Source organism: Dermacentor andersoni, chromosome 1 (assembly GCF_023375885.2).
Source record: "Dermacentor andersoni chromosome 1, qqDerAnde1_hic_scaffold, whole genome shotgun sequence".
NCBI lineage: Eukaryota > Metazoa > Arthropoda > Arachnida > Ixodida > Ixodidae > Dermacentor > Dermacentor andersoni.
Genome location: NC_092814.1, coordinates 218170646 through 218192484, shown reverse-complemented (window position 1 = coordinate 218192484; position 21839 = coordinate 218170646). Strand labels below are relative to the sequence as shown.

Sequence of the window (21839 nt, the reverse complement as noted above, 5' to 3'; positions counted from 1 at the left end):
AAAAACCAGGAAGTGGCACGACCTGGTGGTGAAATATTGGTACCCTGGATGTAGTATATAAGATTACTGTACATAAGTTGGCTGTTATTAGGTGCAGCATATTTATTGCTTAAAATTCCAGTTCATATATTATTAGATGCTTGTGCTTTTTCTATGCGTATTACGCAGTAAAGAAAGTCCACGTTAATGAGGGGCACATGTTTCCCCAATGCAATGTGGTGCACATGCTGTTGTACGCACACAAGTTTGCGAGGAAGTACCCACAGTTGTGTGGTCTCCCTGTTAGATACAACATGCCATCGACTAGTTGTGCCGTAACTGTGTGCCAGTGCACTACAATATTAGTACACGGGTGGCTACGGCAACACGTTGAACTGCGTGTGTAAAAGCATAGTTTTGCTTTTGAGAAGTTAACTTGGCTTAGCTAAAAAACACTCTCGACAGGTTAATGACCAAAGCAGTTGGATTGGAAACCATGAAAACACGTAGCTACTACAGTAGAAATAATTAACACTTTGGAAAACATGAATCGCAGGAATATCGGCTTGGCAAACAAAATAATACTTTCTCACAGCTATGGCTGCATTTGTCGTCTGCCTCCCACCAATGCCGGCGTATAATCGCTATCGCGCTTACCTATCACTGTTTTCAGAATGCTTCCAGTAAATGACTACATCCTCACTGCAGATTGAAAAATATGGATAAAAAATATTCCATGGCATTTTCCGTGTTACGACTTCATGATTAGACACTCTGACTGGTGAGCTTTCCATTGCACTAAAACGAATGGATACCATAAAAATTGGTTGTCAGTCCCTTTAAGCTTCCCATGCTTAAATAAGAATTTTGAGCAAACTCAGCAGCTTTGCAGGGTTAATGAACCAATGTGCAGTTATAGTAGCTTATATCCCAGAATACATTGGTATTTACAGTAAAACCTTGTTCATATGTTCTAGAAAAAAATATATGCAAGAAAAAACATACAAATTAGGAAACGTATGATCCAAAGTCACTAAAAAATTTGGCAGACTCAGCTGTAGTCAACATCTACGTAACGCGAAACGTTGTGCGAATTGTTGCAGCGTGAGGCACCGACACAGGCTGAGCTCGTGGGGCCTGAGAGCTTGAGACATACGCTGCCATTTTTATGGCTTCAGCAAGCTTATGTTCACGCTTATCACAATTGGCCTGGGTCGGCAGCTTCTTCTGGCGGGGCATTTTGGCGGTAAGTTTTGACGTGTGCACTTGGCGTGCGGCACGAGATGCCCATGTGCATTGAGCTGCCAAGGCCTGAGCCACCCGACATGCGCAATGTCGTTTTTCTGTTGCGTAGTCTTTCCAAAATGCAATCGAGCAGGTGGTCTCCGCCAGAATGCAATGCTGCCTGTAGTATAGTGTCGCCCCCTGTCAGATCTCTGTGTCATCGTACATGTATGTTTTGTAGTTGTTTAGCTAGATGGCGCACCCCCCTTCTGTCATGTGACGAGCTTGTACCAATCGGGAGGTGTCATCTAGCGTGTGAAGCCTTTATAAGTAATAAACAGCCGCGGGTCGGCGGAGTCTTCGTTCCGGTTTTCATCGGGAGCAGTTAGCTCCGTGTCTCCTTCACTGCGCCGGCGCTAGCCGCGCGTTCGCCCGTCGGGGCCCCCCGCTTGCCTGCCGCTGCCGACACAACACTGCCCCAGTGAAACATCATCCACACTTCGCAACGCCTTCAGCAGGAAACGGCAGCTGGTTTGGGCTATCGTCTTTTAAAAGTGTACAGTATGGCTTCATAGGCACCATGCCACGCATGCTGTGACACAGATAGGTGCAGATGCTTATCCCAATAGGGTTGGCGGCGGTAGCTGTGAATGCAGCGCTGGTGGCACGCGATGACTAGCGAGCAGATTTTTTGGTATCGGAATAGAAAATTGAGTGTGCGCCAGCGTTTTCATGTGACAGGGGAGGGTGAGTACTGCAGGGAAGCTGCTGCGGTGGACGGCTCCTGTTCTCAATCATCGCGCCTGGCGCCTTTTCTTGATTACATGGGATCTAGCAGCCGGAAAACATATCATGCAACCATGCTTTGGCAATGTAGTACTTAACGTTAGTGCAGAAAGATAATGTTTAGCGGAAACTTATAAACTGGAAAAATAAAAGTGTAGCTGTATTGGATAATTTTTTGTTTTCTCAATCGTTAACATTGCCACCAGGAAATTGTACGAAACAGGATCTTATCAACAAAGTTCTACTGCAATTGTCAAAGGATCTTAATTACCATTTGTTACACCTTAGGGTACCAGTAGAGATACCAGCAGTCACGAAGGCCTCGTGTAATCAAGGAGTATAGGAAGCATATGTGAGCAAATACCTCTATAGACTCTACAGCTACCTCAATTCTCCACAAGAAATGCGGAAAAATACTTATCATGAAAGGGGTCAGGCAAGGAGAGACAATCTCTCCAATGCAATTCACTGCATGCTTGGAAGAAGTATTCAAGCTATTAGACTTGGAAGGACTAGGAGTCAGTACTAACAGCAAATATCTCAGCAACCTACGGTTTACAGATAACATTGTCCTGTTCAGCAACACTGTGGATGATTAGCCACAAATTATTGAGGACCTTAGCCGAGAGTGCAAGAGTAGGTAAACTGTTTCAGAGTGCAAGAGAACACACTCACACAGATGCATGCACACACTCACACACACTAACACCCCAAGAAAAGACCCTCCCATTTTCACACAAGCATTCTCAGTGCTTGGGTAGCTTACTGCTATCCTTGAAAATAAAAGTGTACAATCATTGCATTCTACTGGTACAAACACATAGGTCAGAAACTTGGAGGTTAGGTTAGCAAAGAAGCTTGACAAGAATTTAAGGATCGTGCAACGAGCGATGAAACAAAATATGCTAGGCATAACAATAAGGGACAAAGAGACAGGAAGACAGTGGTGTGGATTAGACAGCAAACAGGAATAGACAATATCCTAGGCCAGTATTTCATAGCGATGCTTTTTTGCCGATGACAACGCCTTTTGGCACTTTTCGAATTCATGACTGTTCAAGCGATGCGCCACCCTGGGTGGAGCTTCGAAAGTGGCTACTCACGAATACGAAAAGTGCCGAAAGGCATTGGCATCGGGAAAAGACATGGCTACAAAATACCAGCCCTAGTTGACATTAAGAGAAAGAAAATGGAGCTTGGCAGGCCATGCAATGCATAGGGCAGGTAACTGGTGGGCTTTAGAGCTACAGAATGACTGCCAAGAGAAGCGAAGCGTAGTCGAGGATGCCAGAGAACTAGGTGGTGTAATGAAATCAGAAAATTTGCAGGCACAACTTGGCCTCAGTTAGAGCAAGACATGGGTGAATGGAGATAGCTGGGAGAGGCCTACATCCTGCAGTGTACATATAAGCTGATGACGATGTTTTAGGGCGCAAACCAGCTAGACAGCTTGAAGTTTTGATCGGTTAAAAGCCGGCTGAGGAGACCTCCACATACGAAGGAAAATACAAAACAAGTGCAGCCACTTACACGAGATGATGCTCAGGTCCGACAAGGTGACCACAAGGTTAGGGTGCTCTTTGAATGCATTGAGCAGTAGTTGGCCATCCTCGGTGAAGAGGAACACAAGTGGGATAGTAACATCATCTGTGCCATCGCCGGACATGGCAAACACAGGTGACTGCCGTGCATTGGTGCCTGCCTGGTTATCTGCAAGGTGTCACCCACCCATTGAAATAAAAAAATGTTTATTTAACCCTTCGATGGCCACTGCCATACATGTATCGTGGCAACTGCACATTTCAATCACTTTGCCTATGTGAAACGAGTAATCATGCACAGTCATCCCTAAAGACCTGCCATGGGATTAAAAAAGTTAAATTTTTTTTTTTATTGCACTGCCAAGATTGACTAGGAGCATTTGTGCTTCACTTTGTTCGCTGCAGCATGCTCATGCTGGCACGCGAACACTTTTTCTTGATACGAGCATCACAAAAAGTGACTTCTATCTGCCAAAGTGTAACCACAAGATGTTTGCCAGCATGGTTCTCTCACAGGCACACAATTACATTATTTGAATTAAGGATTGAAGAAGCCCCACCCAAAATTTATTTACAGGCAGGCACTTGAAAACAGATGGTACCACTGCAAGTGTGTTTCTTTTCTCAAGAATCACAAGAACTGATTGTATCTCATATAGAGATCCGTAAATTATTGCACAATTCTCACTTGCTTGGATTTTTCTGGCTGGCTTGCAACCACAGTTTGCTTGCGAGCGCTCACATGTGTACCTCGCCTTTGCTATGGCCATGCATGCTGGCTGTTTCAAAGCTATTTAAGATAAAAATGAGTTGTGTGAATTTTGCCACATATTTGTAGAAAGAATACTCATTACACAGTGTATATATATACTGACGAATAAACCGTATATGCTACACACAAAAATATTTTTGCTGCTTTATTGTCACTTGAAAAAAGCTTTAATAATGTTTTCCCGAAACAAGTTGTCCTGAAGATTATAAATCCGCAATAGTAGCCCCGTATATTAATATCAAACGTAAGTCATTCATGCCTTTTATGCAATGGTTTAAAAATAAAGCATTGCAGTGTGTCAGCAGCTGTAATTATTAAAGGGACCCTGAAATGATTTTGACGATTTTGCACAAATGTACTGAGTTGTTAGGGTAGGTCCTTCTTATCATTAACCTTTTGAGGGTCAATGATGTAAATATAGGGCGCCGCGAACAAGTCCAAAATGGTCGATGCCGTATATTTACGGCACCATCTGTACGTTTAAAAAGCCCGCCAATTTACTAACTTTTTCTTTTCTGTCATGTGCTGCCACTATGTGGAAATACAGGGCATTTTTTTCACGCGCCTCCCTCTCTCGGTTTTCATTGCATGGTTTGTTTTAGAGCTAGTTTGCTCCCACACGTCTATATACTACCGCTCGTGCATTGGCGCACGTGCGGGTGGGTGGCGGTTTGGATTTGTTCCGCGGGCGGTTTGGGCTTCTTGCACTTGCAAAACTGATGGCTATCTCGTTGCTAATCGCTCAAAGGGCGACTGCCTCTTTCTCGCTCGTTTAGTGCTCACAGGGGTGTGCATAGGAAGGATGCCACCGTGCATGCGTTTCCAATGCTGCTGCTTCTTTTTTTTTTTTTGACACTAGCGAAAACCAATGGCCTCTGGTTAGCGATAAGATGAAGATTAGCGGAAGTTTGTCACACGTTGTGCTTTTTTGACGGGCACACAACCACACAGCTTTCTTGAGTGCGCGCACCTACGTAGTTCGATTACGCTGTGGATGTACATATTAGTGTAAGAGCAGGAACATCCGAGTCTTGTGAAATATTCTCATGTGCGCATTTTCAAGGCTTTGAACAATGTGTATAAATATGCATCAAAATTTTAATTCTTCATAAGGTTATTTCATTTTTTATTGTTGTTTTTCATGAATGAAGAGTACATATATACCAACGCAAAGTATTTTTCCTCACTTTACGGTCCCCCTAGAAATATTGCGGTAAGTTTATCTCGAAATAAGTCACTAAGAAGAATTGGAATCTGCAATAAAAAAAATCTACCCTGGGCGGCCGCATATGGCGAAAAAAATCGTCCTTCAAAGGGTTAATTGACTAAGTGCGCCACATAAAGTGGGTAATTTATTATAAGGTTTTAAAAATGTACATAGCTACCGATCACAGCATGCCACTCGGTTGAGTTTTCAGCCACCCCTGACAAGGTGACGTGAAGTGACCATATGACTCCAGTAGGGCGAGCTATCTGATTGGCTATCCAGGGCGCGTCATCGATAATTTTTCCAACTTTATTGTGAACAAATGTTGTTTATAATAGTTGGAATGCTAGTTAATTTGTTTCGATAAAAAAGAAAGTAACAGAAAGAGAATGCACAAGGACAATTTATCCCTACACTCAAGAATTCCGGCACACAGAAAGTGTCGTCAACTTGTGTTACAACATGCCGTGTTGACGAGAGCTTTGCGGTCAGCGTTGGTATTAACATAACTGCAGAAGTGTAACGACTGCTGATCCAGTGGCTATTATTGAGGTACAAACAAACCATAAAAGTGTAAGTTTTCATTGGTTACGTTCCAGTGATAATGGATGAAAGGAGCAGCTGAAGCTTACCCAGGACTATGCCTCCAACAGCCCCAAATGTTTGAATTTTTCTTGCCTGGAAACAGAGACAAAAATCACTATAAATATGCAAAAGTCAGTAAAATTGAATTAAATGTATAACAATTAGAACCCTTGTAAAATGATTTTGTTAATCTGTAAGCAAGGCCACCAATCAGAAGTGCTTGGTCGATGAGACAAAGGAGTGAAGCAGCAGCCACTTGCCCCCAACTGTGCTGCTTGGCCAGAGTTAACAGGTGCAGTTGTTAATAAGTCAGGGGGAAGGGGCACCACCCTGTACTACCTGCCTTGTTCTTCATGGCCCATTTGGGCATGACAGTCTGTAAGCACATTTTTCCCAAATTGCATCGTCTTGAGAACACCTTATTTCTCAATGCATAAATTTGCACAAAAACAGAAGATAGGCAGTGGTTATTCATAGTGTCAAGAGTGAAGTTGAGCAGCCGGATGCAGCTCTGAGTTGAACTTGCCTTGCATCTTTGAAAAGGCAGCAGCGCAAAAATGACATGGATGGAGACAAGACGACAAGGATGAGTGCTGACTCGGTGCTCATCCTTGTCATCTGGTCTCCAGCCGTTTCTTTTTAGCGCTGCTGCCTTTTCAAATGTGGACCAACATGCCGAATTCGCCAAATTGCCTTGCATCATAGATTTTACTCATGCTAGAAGTTTGAGAGTGGTCGTCGCTTGCCAGGAAAGATAAAATTAAAACCAATTTATGCTGTTGGATATTGTGCGAAAAACAAATCATAGCTGATGTTTGTGCCACTGGCGGCAGAGACACGCTTGGGTTGGCCACAATGGCAGAAATATAGCTTTAACCCATTTTATTATTATAAAAGCAGGAGCCAACGTTTCGACAAGTGGACTTGCCTTCTGCCGACAAGTCCACTTGTCGAAACGTTGGCTCCTGCTTTCACCTTGTTCTCGTTTTGTTCTTCGTCTTGAATTTCCATCTCCTGCCTTCCCCATATCTTTAAAGAGCACACAATCATCGGCAAATAATCGAATCTGTACACCGCCTTCAACCGTGTTAACAATATCATTAATATATAGAACAAAAAGAAGAGGACCGAGCACACTGGCCTGGGGAACACCCGATGTGACCGGAAGGCAGCCCAACTTTTTGCCATTTATCTCAACGAATTGTTTCCGGTTAGACAAATAAGCAGAAACCCAAGAGATAAACATCTGAGGGATTTCTGCATTTTCAAGCTTTAGAATTAATTTATCATGAGGGACCGTATGAAATGCCTTACGGAAGTCAAGGAAAATTATGTCTATTTGTCCGTTCTTGTCAAGGGTTGATGCAAAGGAATGAACTACAGTGACCAGCTGTGTGACAGTTGAATACCCTCTTCTGAACCCATGCTGAAAGTTAGTTAAAATTGAATGCTTTTCTAGATATGTGGTTATGCTTTTTGCTATGATATGTTCGATGAGTTTGCAGCATGATGACGTTAAAGAAATAGGACGGTAATTTTCTACAAGTAGACGGTCTCCATTTTTATGAATTCATACTATTCGGGCTGTTCTCCGATCACTCGGTAATTCAGACAACAGTACTGAAGCATGGAATATTATAACAAGAAACTTTGATAAGGTTACAGCATATCTACAGAGAAACAAGTTAGGGATATTATCAGACCCACTTGAACATTTCGGTTTTAGGTTCAGCACCATAGAGAGTACACCAGCATACAATATAAAATTCACATCAAACGGTTGGTACACTGGGCAGTTTCACTGGGATTCGAGAAGCCTCTGTGAAAAAACATATTAAAGTGATGAGCAAGTCCAACCTCCTCCGTAACCATCTGTCCATTTATTGTCATTTCGGGTATTGGTTTCTTCTTCTTGGCAATGTAATTTCAAAATTTACTTGGATCGTTTGTAACAAAATGAGGCAGAGATGAGTTAAAATAATAATCCTTTGATCTACGCATGACAAAGGCAAGCTTGTCTTGTACTTCAGATATTAAGCTTGGCTGCGTACAGGCCTTTTTTAATTTCTTAATTTTACGTTTCTTAAGAATGATGTTGCGATTGAGCCATGGTGTTTGCTTGTGAACTTGTTTTTTCTTATTTGGTATGAATTTATTAAGGCAAAAATGACACATGTCCTTAAAGCGGGTCCAAAGTAAGTTAACATTATTTTCATCAAAATCAGCAGGACAATTTTCCAAGTAATGAATCACGCATGTGTCGTTTGTGCGAGAATAATCTTTAACAAAATGACAGATGATTTTTTAGTTTTAGCACAGGAAACAAGCTGTAAGCAAACACAAACAAGATATTGGTCAGGTAGCCCCTGCTCGATCACCACCGTGATTCAGCGAATTTCCGAGATAAAAAAACAAGGTCCAAAACTGAAGATGAAGAACCTTGCACATGTGTCAGCTCAAGAACAACTTGTCCGAGATCTTGTGTTAACATGATATCAAAGAGTACATTAATATCGTGACTGTGATGTGGCCCAGGCTGAAGGCACATCCAGTCTACACCGGGCAAATTAAAATAACCTAGCAGAATAATCTTACTGTGTAAATATTTATTCATACAAGACCGTAATTCATGACAAAATTCAGGAGGGGAGGCGGGAGGTCTGTAGATTGTGAATGTAACGAGGGTATAACCCTAAAGAGGTACCTTAATGCATAAACATTCCAACATAGGTACCTATTATGTCCAGAACGACAGCCTCTATCAGATCTTTAATTAGGACCACCATACCTCCTCCCCTAGAAGACCTATCCACATGATAAAAACTATAGGAGGGAGGAAAGATGCCTTGGTCGTTAATATCCTCGCGAAGCCAAGTTTCGGTAATAACAGTAATGTGAGGGTTGTGTTGAAGCAACAGTATTTCTAAGGAATCTGCTTTATTTACGATACTTGTAGCATTAATATTTAATAATCATAGTTGCATATTCCTTGAAGGCTCATTGTTTCACGACTGTGTTTGTCGAGAGCGACTATCTGCAACCTCTACCTGTTTGTTTTGCGATTCGTCCCAAAAGAAAACATGCCTGTCTACTTTGAGCTTGTTGTGTATAAGTGACATCTTCTTTCCTTGAAGTTTATCCTATCTTGCACTTTCCCACAGAAGCTTGCGCTTCTTTAATGTAGATTGAGAGTAGTCATTCTGGATGAAAATACTCGTTCCCTTCAGTTTTTTTTTGCATTTTGCAGTATTTCTTTCTTTTCATTAAAATTCTGAAGATATAGAATTACCGGTCGCTTGTCACCTTGCTTTCCTAATCTGTGAATCTGACCAACAGAATCACACTATACATTCAATTTTTCATTAAATACCTCCTTAACAACTTTATCTTTGAGTGCATTTTCTGTCTCATTTGGAATTTCAGGTATCCCATGAATGATCAGATTAGATCGTCGGCCTCGATCCTCAAGGTCTGTTAGCTTTTTAGCCTGGAAGCTGATAAAATGTTCAATAGACTGTAAACTATGGGTATTTTCTACCGAGGTATCCATTGTTTACGTGATTTGTGTCTGCATTTTGTTAAACTGGCTGTAAAGTTCCAAAACCAGCTTCTCAGTTTTCAAGAAATGCATTTGCAGTTCTTGTATATCATTACTAAGAGTATCCTGCCCCTCTAATAACTGTTTAAGCATTTCGGTCTGTGTAGGGCCGGGATTTACTTCAACATCACCGCAAAGTAGCAACTTACACACAACGAGACCCTCGTAAGCCATAGCAAGGCATCGCCGTGGGCACGGCAGGACCGTAACACCACGATAATCGCTACGCAAGAAGCTTGTATAGGAACCAATTTGCACAATGAAGAACAAGGCTCTTGTCAGTGTCATGGCAGTTCCTGGTCCGCCGTGCCCACAGAAGGAAAATTCTGCGACACTTCTTTTATACGGGCGATCACCGATGACATCACAGCGCTGCACTCAAAAGGGATTGTTAGGAGCAGGGTTGCGTCTGGAGATGACGATGAGATTGGAGGCGCCATAACACTGCCGATGGTGCATATGCGTACATTGCGGAAACTATGTTCGCCGAGATGTTCATGAACAGAAGTTGATACCACGGCGAATCCAAGAAGCCCTGCACAATGAAGAACAAGGCTCTTGTCAGTGTCATGGCAGTTCCTGGTCCACTGTGCCCAAAGAAAGAAAATTCCTGCGGCGCTTCTTTTATACGGGCGATCACCGATGACATCACAGCGCTGCACTCAAAAGGGATCGTTAGGAGCAGGGTTGCGTCTGGAGATGACGATGAGATTTGAGGCGCCATAACACTGCCGATGGTGCATATGCGTACATTGCAGAAACGATGTCTGCCGAGATGTTCATGAACAGAAGTTGATACCTTGGCGAATCCAAGAAAGCCCTGCACAATGAAGAACAAGGCTCCTGTCAGTGTCATGGCAGTTCCTGGTCCGCTGTGCCCAAAGAAGGAAAATTCCTGCGGCGCTTCTTTTATACGGGCGATCACCGATGACATCACAGCGCTGCACTCAAAAGGGATCGTTAGGAGCAGGGTTGCGTCTGGAGATGACAATAAGATTGGAGGCGCCCTATCACCGCCGATGGTGCACATGCGTACATTGCAGAAACGATGTTCGCCGAGACGTTCATGAACAGAAGTTGATACCATGGCGAATCCAAGAAAGCCCTGCACAATTAAGAACAAGGCTCCTGTCAGTCTCATGGCAGTTCCTGGTCCACCGTGCCCACTGATATACTGATAATTGTCCAGCCGGGGGGCCCATCTTTGTATTGTGGCTGCTGCCATGGGCGAAATGGCTTTGTTCGAATTGAAGGGACCCGTCAGTGGTTTATGATCAGTCACCAAGAAAAATTTGTTTCCATACAAACAGCCTTTAAACCGGGTCACCCAAAAAACCAGTGCCACAGTTTCCTTTTTTTTTCCAAGTTTCGTTCTGCTTGGTTAAGTGTTCTGGAACGGAATCCTATGGGGTAGTCCATTCCATTTATCCAATGGGAGAGAACTGCACCCACTCCTACTGCTGATGCATCACATTCCAAACGCAATGGTTTTTTTGGGTCTAAGTGGGCTAGAAACCTTGAAGTCTGGATGGCTTCTTTTACGTGCTTGAAGGCTGTCTCTTGTTTGTTCTGCTACTCCCATGTGGCCCCCTTCTTTAGAAGGTCGTACAATGGCACCAAGTGTGTAGACAAATTAGGCAAAAACTTGGCATAATAATTAATTAATCCTAGAAATGCCTTGAGTTCGGTCACTGAGGTAGGCGTAGGGGCCCTTATGACAGCTGCTATGTTGTCATCCTTGGGCTTGAGGCCAGAAGCATCCGGGCGGTGACCTAGAAAGGTGACTTCCCTTTGGAAAAATGTACATTTGTTGCTGTTCAGCCTAAATCCACTCTCTCGTAAATGTTGAAGCACTTGTTGCAACAGTTTGATGTCGTTTTTCTTCTCCGCTACGATGATGTCATCGAGGTAAACTTGAACACCTGGAAGATCACTGAAGATCAAGTCCATTCATCTTTGAAAGATGGCTGGCACTGAACTTACTCCAAAGGGAAGTCTGTTGAATCGGAATAGACCCTTGTGTGTGTTGAGCACTATTAATTCTTTAGCCTTGTCATCCAATGGTAGTTGATTGTAGGCTTGCGTCAGGTCGAGGGTGGTGAATACTTCACTATAGTTTAGTCGTGCGAAAATGTCTTCTACCCGTAGCAGAGGATATTGTTCAGTAAATGTAGCTGCGTTCACAGTCAGACTGAAATCTCCACAAACTCGGATGGATCCATCAGGTTTCACGACAGAAACGACAGGTATTGCCCATTCTGCCATCGTTACAGGTGATAAAACACCGTCCACCATCATCCGATCCAATGCCTCTGAAACCTTGTCTACCAAGGCATAAGGTAGGGAACGAGCTTTGCAGAAACAAGGTGTTGCCTGTTGCTTGAGTTGGAATTTCACTGTCGGGCCGGTGAATCTTCCAACTCCTGAGGCAAATACATCTATGAAGTCATCAAGTAAAGTTTGTTGTGTTTTATATGCTTGGTCTGGTTGTGCTTGAATCATCGATACAAGGTTATGGTTCAGGATTGCTTCCCCACATTGGTTGAATGCCTTTATAATGTCTCTTCCACAAAGCGCTGGGCCGGGGGCGTCTACAATCACTAAAGCTCCGACTACCGTCTGTCCATCACACGATGCAGTCATGCGTACTTGACCCATCACGGGAAGCTCTCCCAAAAAAACAGGAAAGTCGAATAGTCGTAGTGGTTGACGGTGGCCAGTTGTGACAGTGCTGCCAAAACACCGCTGTAGACACAACACTAACTGGCAAACCGGTATCCACGAGCATGCGAAGAGGTACACCATTCCAGGTAATTTCCTTAAAAACCGGTTTCACAGTGTGTTGGTTACTGTCTTGATGTGCCATGATGGTATAAAGTGATTCATGATCGGGCGATCAGTGCTCGGAATCTGCCAACATAACGTAGCTACCGCGGGACTTACCTCGCGTTCCAGAACAGCACACCCGGGCGAGATGCCCACGTCGACCACACTTCCAACACATGATGTTTTGGTGATAACATGCTTCTTCTTCATGAGTGTCGCTTCCGCATCTTGGGCATCGTCGGACACGCTGCTGATGTCATCCTTCCCGAGAAGGCATTCTCGTATAGTGAACCAGCCCCTTTTCGAATGTCTGCATGTTTCTGGCATTCTCACTTGCGTTCTGCACTGAAATGGTGAAGTCTTCCACCTTCGACAAAGTCAGGTTACGTCTTGTGAGTAAAAGCCGCTGAACATCTTCATCTGCCACCCCGCAGATGATTAGATCCCGTAGCATGCGCTTCAGAGAGATCCCAAAGTTGCACCGTTAGGCCAGCCGCTGAATCTCTGCAATGAAGTCTTGCACATTCTCGCCGGGTAGCTGTGCCCGCATAAAAAATGCGTAACTTGCGGCGATCTCATTGATTTTCGGCTCATAGTAGTCCTGTAAGTATGTGATGGCTTCTTTGTATATAAAGGTATGGACTTGCGTTGAGTGACTTCTTCCCTGGATGACGCGTACTGCCGAGTCTGGTAATGAGGATATCAAGATGGTGCATCATTTCGCTTTGTCTGTTATCTCTTGTGCTTCCAGGTACACTTCGAGTCGGATCTTGAAGGTTGCTTATGTGCCTTTGATGCGGTCGAACACAGGTGGTTTTCCGAGGCTCATTCTTCTCTGTGTTATGAACCCGATGAGTTTGTCTTCTTCCTCGTCGTCACTGATACGTTGTGCCCTGGTATACAAAAGGACTACATGGGGAATGTAGAAAAATGAAATGTTTATTGTTCAATCTGTGCGGCTATATATAGGAGGTCCATGATGTACACGTCACGTGCCTAGAGTCCCGGATGCTGTCCTGGTTTGCCAGCTGAAGACACATCAGTTCTCGCTGGATTATTATGGTTCAATGTAATGAGTATCAACTACAGTTGAACATCATTATAGAGACGTTGCATCCAACACAAAAATGCCTTCGTTATACGCATACACGCTGATATTGATGAAAAAAAAATCGCTGGCATGTCTATGCGAAAGAAAAGTAAGCATGATGCCTCCGATGATACCGTGTTGGATCTCACATTTTCGATACAGTCAGCCTCTCTATATGGCTTTCATAGATTACGAAGAGGCATTTGATTCAGTAGAGATACCAGCAGTCATAGAGGCATTACGTAATCAAAGAGTACAGGAGGCTTACGTAAATATCTTGCAATATATCTACAGAGATCGCACAGCTACCTTAATTCTCCACAAGAAAAGTAGAAAGATATCTATAAAGGGGTCAGACCAGGAGACACAATCTCTCCCATGCTATTCACTGTATGCTTGGAAGAAGTATTCAAGCTATCAAACGGGGAAGGCTTAGGAGTATAGGAGTAAATCAACAGCGAATATCTTGGCAACCTTCGATTTACAGATGACATTGTCCTGTTCAGCAACACTGGGGACGAGTTACAACAAATGATTGAGGACTTTAACAGAGAGAGCGTAAGAGTGGAGTTGAAGACTAATATGCAGGAAACAAAGATAATGATCAATAGCCTGGCAAGGGAACAATAGTTCAGGGTCGCCTGTCAGCCTCTGGAGTCTGTGAAGGAATACGTTTACCTAGGTCAATTACTCACAGGGACCCTGATCATGAGAAGGAAATTTACAGAAGAATAAGAATGGGTTGGAGCACATTCAACAGACATTGTCAGATCCTGACTGGAAGCTTACCATTATCATTCAAAAGAAAGGTGTACAATCAATGCATTCTACCGGTGCTAACATATGGGGCAGAAACTTTGGAGACTGACAAAGAAGCTCGAGAAAAAGTTAAGGACTGTGCAAAGAGCGATGGAACGAAGAATGTTAGACGTAACGTTAAGAGACAGGAAGAGAGCAGTGTGGATCATAGAGCAAACGGGGATAGCCGATATTCTAATTGACATTAAGAGAAAGAAATGGAGGTGGGCAGGTCATGTAATGCATAGGTTAGATAACCGGTGGACCATCAGGGTTACAGAATGGGTGCCAAGAGAAGGGAAGCGCAGTTGAAGACGGCAGAAGACTAGGTGGGGTGATGAAACTAAGAAATTTGCAGGCACTAGTTAGATTTGGTTGGCACAGGACAGGGGTAATTGGAGATCGCAGGGAGAGGCCTTCGTCCTGCAGTGGACATAAAATAGGCTGCTGCTGATGATGATACACAGTTGAACCTGGATATAACGAAACAAAAGGGGATCACAAAAAAGTTCCATGTATAAGAAATTCGATATAAAAAAAAAGAAACATTTTACACAAAAATTTTCAAGGGAATTTTACTGCTGTTCGTTATACACAATAATTCGTTATATGTGGGTTCAATATATCCAGGTTCGACTGTTATCGATATTGTGTCAGATCTCGAATTTTCGGTTTCGTAATAGCAGTACACCACCCATTGAAATAAAGCATGACCAACCAAACTTTATATTCATTATATCCAATAATTTTTTTTTATCCATGTTCCTTACATTGAGGTTTCAGTGTATTAATAATGATTAGGTTTCACATAGTTCTTATAGTTGTTTTTTTTGTTTCATCCCCATTCTAGCATAGATTCAGCTGAGCGGATGTTGCACTCATTGGACAGGCACACATTCACTTCAATCACACCACACAAACTCCGCAAGATTTCTGAGCAACATGACAACCACCCTGTCAAAACTGAAAGGCTTGTCCCTCACCAGACCACATGCCCTAGGCATGCTATTTGTACCCACCGCACACTCTCCATTCCCACAAGATCACTTCCGGGGAGGAGCAGTTGTCTTTACTCCTAGGTATTGCAGATCAGGCTCCTCGTGCCCTTACTGATCATGCCAAGGCAGTGCAAGTTATCAAGTAATATGAGTACATGCCTCAACCTAAAAACCCCTAGAAAACCTGGACCTTACTATAGTGTCCAGGTTGTGAAAAAAAAAAAAAAAAAAAAAAAAAAACTTTTATAGTGTTTAAAAGTTGCAAGGAGCTCCAGTGCACTCACTTTCTCTACAAACATACACTCGCCACGCTCCATGATGACAATCTTGCCCTTAAGCTCGTGACTGTTGTGCAACTCCCCACAGCCACGCAGAGGGTCAAGCAGCACAAGTGGAGCACAAACTTCATTAGTGGGCTTCCCAAGGTCCTTGCCAAACTGGGCCGGCCCCGCTTGTAGAACCATATGCATCTTGGTAGAAGGCAGTGTGAATGTCACAGACCGCACATGCTGCTCTGCACACAAACAAGGGCAAATAATAATAATAATAATAATAAGACACATGAATACCTACAGCCCATAGATTTCGTATTTAATGAACATTGATTCAATCTGCTTAATGAAACAATAGGTTCTTAGTGGAGCAACTTCTCCAGATCAAAACCACCAAGTAGGAGGATAGTAAAATCTGCTATGCTTTTAAATACAAGTTCCAGCAAGAGCAGAGTTTTAATGTGCTGATATATACTGATACATATGTGTAAGGCTTTAGATGTTGTATCCACAAACCCATCAAGCCACAATTACATTTAAAGTTATAACAAAAGTGTGCTACATTCATCGCTAAGTGAACATGGAATTAAATGTGCAAAAAACAGTCTGTTAAGCAACCATCTTGTATACTCAAATTGTGGAAACATTTTGATCCACGTTATGAGACCAAGTTTGTTGAAGTGCAGATAAATGGTTAGGACTAAAGCTATCACTGAGTGAATTGATAGTTTCCTAAATAACAAGAAATACCAATTTTCAATAGGTGTAGATCCCATTCATTAGGAGCTGCTGCTAGCTGTCATGGCTAGAGAGTTATATCAAAGAGTATCCACTCATGTGTCTGGTGAATGAAACAAAAGCAAGCAACCAGTAAGAAAGTTCCTGAATTTGTTAAGAACAAACTGAAATAAACAATGAATAATGCATAAGCAAGTGGAAGCACTTGAGGCTACATGAACACTACATGATTTTAAAACATCTGACCTACAAAGTGTGTGCTATGCCTATGGCTTTTACTTCTGTAGGTTATATCATAACTCCTTCAGCCATGAATTATGATGCACTGTGGTGTCAAGGTTCCACAATTTTATCTGAAGGAGCTGCAGATTCCATTGAAAGAAACAAGTTAATGGGGGTAGGACGAACCTTTCTGTATCTTTAATGACTGCTCATAATTACACAGTGGTTAAATCTAGGTTTACTGGATGCTCAGTCATGTGGCATTTTTGCACAAAAAGAATTCAACCACCATCTAAAGCCAATGCACAATTTATTTATTTGTGGAATGCATAATGTGAAAAAAGACCCTGTAATTTCACCGCTGTCAAAGGAACTTGACACATCGAACATCTTGTCAACATGGTAGTGCCATCAATAAAGTTGTTGTGTGTAGAAATTTAAGAGCCGGGAATAAAAATGGAAAGATTGGGGAAGAAAGTTCTTTTTTTTTTTCTTTTTTTCTCCAGCACAGATAAAATGGAGAAAAAAAGAATACTACTGAAATTTTCTTCCACATACAGTTATACTTGCCATTCTCGGCTATGCAGCATACTCTAGAAAAAATGTCGATGACAAAGAAACGGCAGCACAGTTTTCAAGTGTCTACATTATATATGTATGGTTTCAGTTTCGTTTTGACTTTCAAATGTAGCCAAATGCAGGACGCTTTCTGTGTTTTGATCAAGAACTGGTGTCGAACTCTGCGAAGCATGTGGAACCGTCAACCTCATGGCAAAGCCTTTGCCCTAATCAGCCGCTCACAACTTTATATAGCTTCTAGGCCGCAGTAGACACCTTCACCATCTGCCAGTTATGAACGAAACTGGTTTTTGTTTGGAAATGTTCATAACAAGCTTCGCAACAGGCACACAAGTAAACGCGTCTGAAGGCTCATCTACGTACAATCAAATTTGAATGCCGAAGCAGGCGCGATTGAGTCTAATGCGAATGTGCCTAGCGAGAGTGACTTGGTCACTGAATGACCTTTTTCTCAGTTATCAGATTAGCAATACTATTTAGTAAAAGAGAACAAAGTATTCATTACATTGTTTTTGCATTCTCTGCACAATTATCATGTGTATTTAAGAATAATTATTCATTGCTGGAATAATGTTATTTTTACTGGAGTTTCAATTGTTATGAAAACTTTCGAAATTTCCTGAAGAAAGACTGAAAAAAAAAAATGCTTTTTTTCCTCTCGTTAAAAATTTCACGAAATTTCACATCGCTGGTTGTGTGTAGGAATACTTTCTACACTGAAGTGAAGCCACACTGAGGAGCGGGTTCAATTTGCCTGCAGTTTAATGTTCGTGGTTTCTTCCTTGCCTGCACTCAACAGAACTGGCAAAAACAAGGCTGCTATGAAGTAAAGCTCTTCCAATCTCTTTTTATTCCAAATCGGCCATTAGCCCTCCGCGACAGGTCAAAATGTTTCGCACTCTGCCCATATGGGCATGGTGGCCGCCCATATAGGCAGAGCGTGAACCATTTTGACCTATCATGGAGGGCTAATGGCCAATTTGGAATAAAAACAGATTGGAATGGTTTTACGTTATACTGACCCAAGTCAGATACACAAAAGTGTACGCCATGACTGAAGGGGGACAAAGAAAAGCTGTTTGATCTTTGGTAGGCCACAAGGTTAGCAGTTGCAACAGATTTTTCACATGAAGAAGCAGCCACACTATAGAGGTGAAACACAGGTGCACTATGCAGGTGATGCATAAATGTCTACTTTATGTGCTATTCTTCTTTCTGTAGAAGACCTAGAGTCCCTTTCACTCAGATTTTTTTTATTTGTTCTGTTTTCTAAGCACATGGCCATTTTCAGGACTGGACAATCTGGAAAGTGAGCTGTGCTCTGAAAGCAGGCTCTGAAAGCAGGCTCTGAAAGCAGGAAAACCACGAGCTGCCAGATGCCAGTGACATCAGGTCAGGCCAACAAATTGCAAATGAGCCACAAGGCCAACGCTTTAACCAGAGGCTACTAGATCTAGGTTTAATATGCCATCATCGCCAGTAAAAATGTTTTCCATGTCACCAGCACTACATGCTGGATGCCATCTGGTAGATAGAAATTGCAATGCTTTTGCAGCGAAGAGGCTTCTCAGGCCTAACAGTATCAAAATAAACAGCTGATTTCAATAATAGTGAGTTTTAGAATAGGGTACTCAAGCCACACCCAAGTGTTGGGGGACCCAAACTCCATGGTAGGCCCTTCTCACTCTTTTATGCTCGTTGTCCTGCATGCTCGGCGGTTTGCATCACCCAACACTTTGGCACCTTAATCTAAAACTCTCTAATGACAAAACATTGCCAATAGTTTGTCCTTTGTGCAAGATGAGATAAAGCGTAGGCTGATTTTACAATTTCTGTCACAGAAGAAAGCAAGTAGCAAGAGCAAAATTCAGATTGAAGCGAGTGAACTGGTTGCTGCCATGTTGTTGTGCAATCACGCAGTAACTAGTAGAAACCGACGGCCAGACTTTCTAGCAATAAGTTAAAATTTTGCAAGCAGCAGAAAATGTAGTGTCCATGTGGTGTCTTGAGATGCTGTCGGCTGTCTTGACTCGGTTTCTAGCCATGCTTTTGCATTTTAAGCAAAAAATGGCAGTAAATGGCCACGATGATGTATGCAGTGCCACGCTGCCACACTCGTGATGGGCAACTAGAGGAATTCAGCTTCTTCGGTAGTGATTGTCTCTAGAACTAAGTATTTTCTTGGCATAAAACAAGCACTGCAAGGTTTTTGGAATGGTGTTAACAATACACACTGCCTTAATATTGGCCTTTAGTGTCCATTTAAATGTGTGTACCAAATCAGCACAGCATGAAAGCTAAAATGATGCTCACTCTGGAGCATGTGCTAAGGTGCTCAACATGAAGCATTTGTGACACATGGTTTACGATGAATTGTTTTGTCGCAACTGGTTGTCTAATGCCTCCATCTACCTAGTCTTTACCATTGCTGTTACATGAACCACTTGCACTGGAATAGGATGAAATGTATTATTGGTGCAGTTTGTTTCATGAAGAGCAATGCACACTAAACACTATCTGACAAAGTTCCAATTAATGGCCAGAGTTTATCTTTTCAGAACCATTCTGCACTTGACGAAAATGGAATGTGAATAAAAGGGCAATTTTTGAGCTGTATACTTATAGTGTCAAGTCCAACGATATTGTGGTGCGTAACAAACCCTTGATTATTGGAGATTCGTTACCCTGTGGTGTCGTCAGGAGTGAGTTATGAATTAAATTTTTTCAAACAGTTAAAAGTGGATTTAATGCCACCTGGAGGCCTTTTACTTGTAACATTGACACTTCACATACTGAACTTAACTGAAGCAAATCGTTTACATGAGAGCTATGAATGCTTTCAAACTAAGAACAGCTGCATACCTGGCTGAGCATTTAATTAGCCCAACTGTAACTCAAGTATGACCAAAACTCAATTTTCAATTAAAGTACAACTTGGCAATGTGCCAAAGGCGCACGAAAGACTGAGTGTTTTATTTATGAAACACGTATATGGGACAACAAGGGCTGAGTGCTTCAACTCTTCAATCCACAAGCTCAAACTGGACTCATTCTAGCAGTTAGTACCAATGTCAACAATAGTAAAACTCACTTGTTGTGGCTGTAGTTTGTTTTCGCAGCATGCTCGAAATTAGGAATGCTAGTCAATTCAGTTAGTGACAATAAGGTAAACAAAAATTAAATTTAGTAAATTAGCAGATATGTAAGGTTGGAAATACAGCCATTTTAAATTGACAGTGCCCATGTTAATAGCACCCCCACTTTCTGTTGTCAAAGGTGCCCTTGGGTCGAGAAAATTTCACCTACACCTAAAAACAGGAGCAGTAGTGGCAATTTGTGGCTGAGTGGCACAGGAGCAAAACTGAAAACAGGATGCAATGTGGAAGTCTTGTGTGCCCATGCAGGTTTTCTGGCTACTCTAATGGCGAATTCCAGTGTGAAAACAGGAGCACTCAAAAGCAAGCTGAAAGTGCTCTTTCCAGGCACGGTGTGTTTCAGTGGTCAAACAGGAGTGGGAGTGCCAACATCCAGTGGTAGAACAAGAGCAGTTGTGCTGCGCCGAAAGAAGCTGGGAGCAGTTCGCACTGCTCTCGCCTGAAAAGCGGAGTACGGAGAAAGTCACGTGATTCAAGCCGTCATCTCCTCCTCATTTGTATTTATTTTGCTTGAGCCGGTGAGTGCGGCGGCAATGGCGGCAGCCAAGCGTAGTCGCTCTGTTTTGGCCCCAGTGACTGATGTCGTTGATGTGAACGAGCTTCGCAACGATTCAGCGACAGATACTGGCATTTCTAGTCAACCTTGCTTCTTGTAAGATACGCGGGGGACAGTGGCAGCGAAAGTTACTGTCACCTAATGCGTTGGAGGATGCGTTGGCATTGCACAAATGTATGGTATACGCGGCCGCGAACACTTGACGACCACAATACGGTTACATGTGTTTTGCCGCTCTCCCACAGAGAATGCTGAAACGTTGATTGCTTGTGTCACATGGTACATTTCTCCTCACACGTCCCCCTCCAACCTGCTCTCCGGATATACGCCACATTCCAGTCGTGGGTCGAGAGTTCCGGCTCTCACTTTGCTGCCACCTGACTCCGCACTGCGCCACGCTCTACTCCTGTTCTCTGAATGGAATTCGCCATAAGCAGAAACTCTCAAAGGACATTAAGACCACGACTGAGCACTGGCAACAAGTGCAGTGTGTGACACACTGCATTGGAGCTCAGATGGGGGGAAAAGTTAAAATAAGGAAAGCAAGAGGCTTAACCACGGCCTGTAGGAGCTTGGAACAAAGAAATGTAGAGAAATAAATGAAATGAAATGTGTGTATACTCATGCATTCTGTTTATAAGTTTGCATTTCTGTCACCATTGTGCGTATAGATGATCATAATTATTTAAAACTTGCACATGTACCAAAGGAATGCATCTTTTCTAAATCCAATTTCTTTGTTTAAATTTTGAGGGACACGAATAATAAACACTAAATGTAGGAGCATTTTCCAAATTATATTCATAGAAGAAATTTTTTTTCTTGCCTAAGCTTAGGCATATGAGGGTTAGCATATCACATTGCTAAAGAGCAACTTTTCTGGGTATCTAAGAAAAATTACTTTCATACTTTG

The 21839-nt window shown here is 42.6% G+C and overlaps 1 protein-coding gene and 1 long non-coding RNA gene across 2 annotated transcripts in view; one reads left to right on the top strand and one right to left on the bottom strand.

Annotated features, from left to right (window-relative positions):
- The window catches only part of Edem2 (ER degradation enhancer, mannosidase alpha-like 2), a 99159-nt gene that overhangs the window by 6279 nt on the left and 71041 nt on the right, over window positions 1-21839 (bottom strand). Inside the window, exons 18-20 of the mRNA XM_050196388.3 lie at window positions 15689-15918; window positions 6142-6187; window positions 3520-3699 (exon numbers count right to left, since the gene is read on the bottom strand). Of these exons, the coding sequence (XP_050052345.2) occupies window positions 3520-3699; window positions 6142-6187; window positions 15689-15918 (456 nt within the window). The remainder of the gene's footprint in view (window positions 1-3519; window positions 3700-6141; window positions 6188-15688; window positions 15919-21839) is intronic.
- LOC140219481 (uncharacterized) overlaps window positions 1-21839 on the top strand; it is a 23995-nt gene extending 2156 nt beyond the window's left edge. The window contains exons 2-3 of the long non-coding RNA XR_011895784.1: window positions 18507-18607; window positions 19774-21839. This is a non-coding gene — a long non-coding RNA (uncharacterized lncRNA). The remainder of the gene's footprint in view (window positions 1-18506; window positions 18608-19773) is intronic.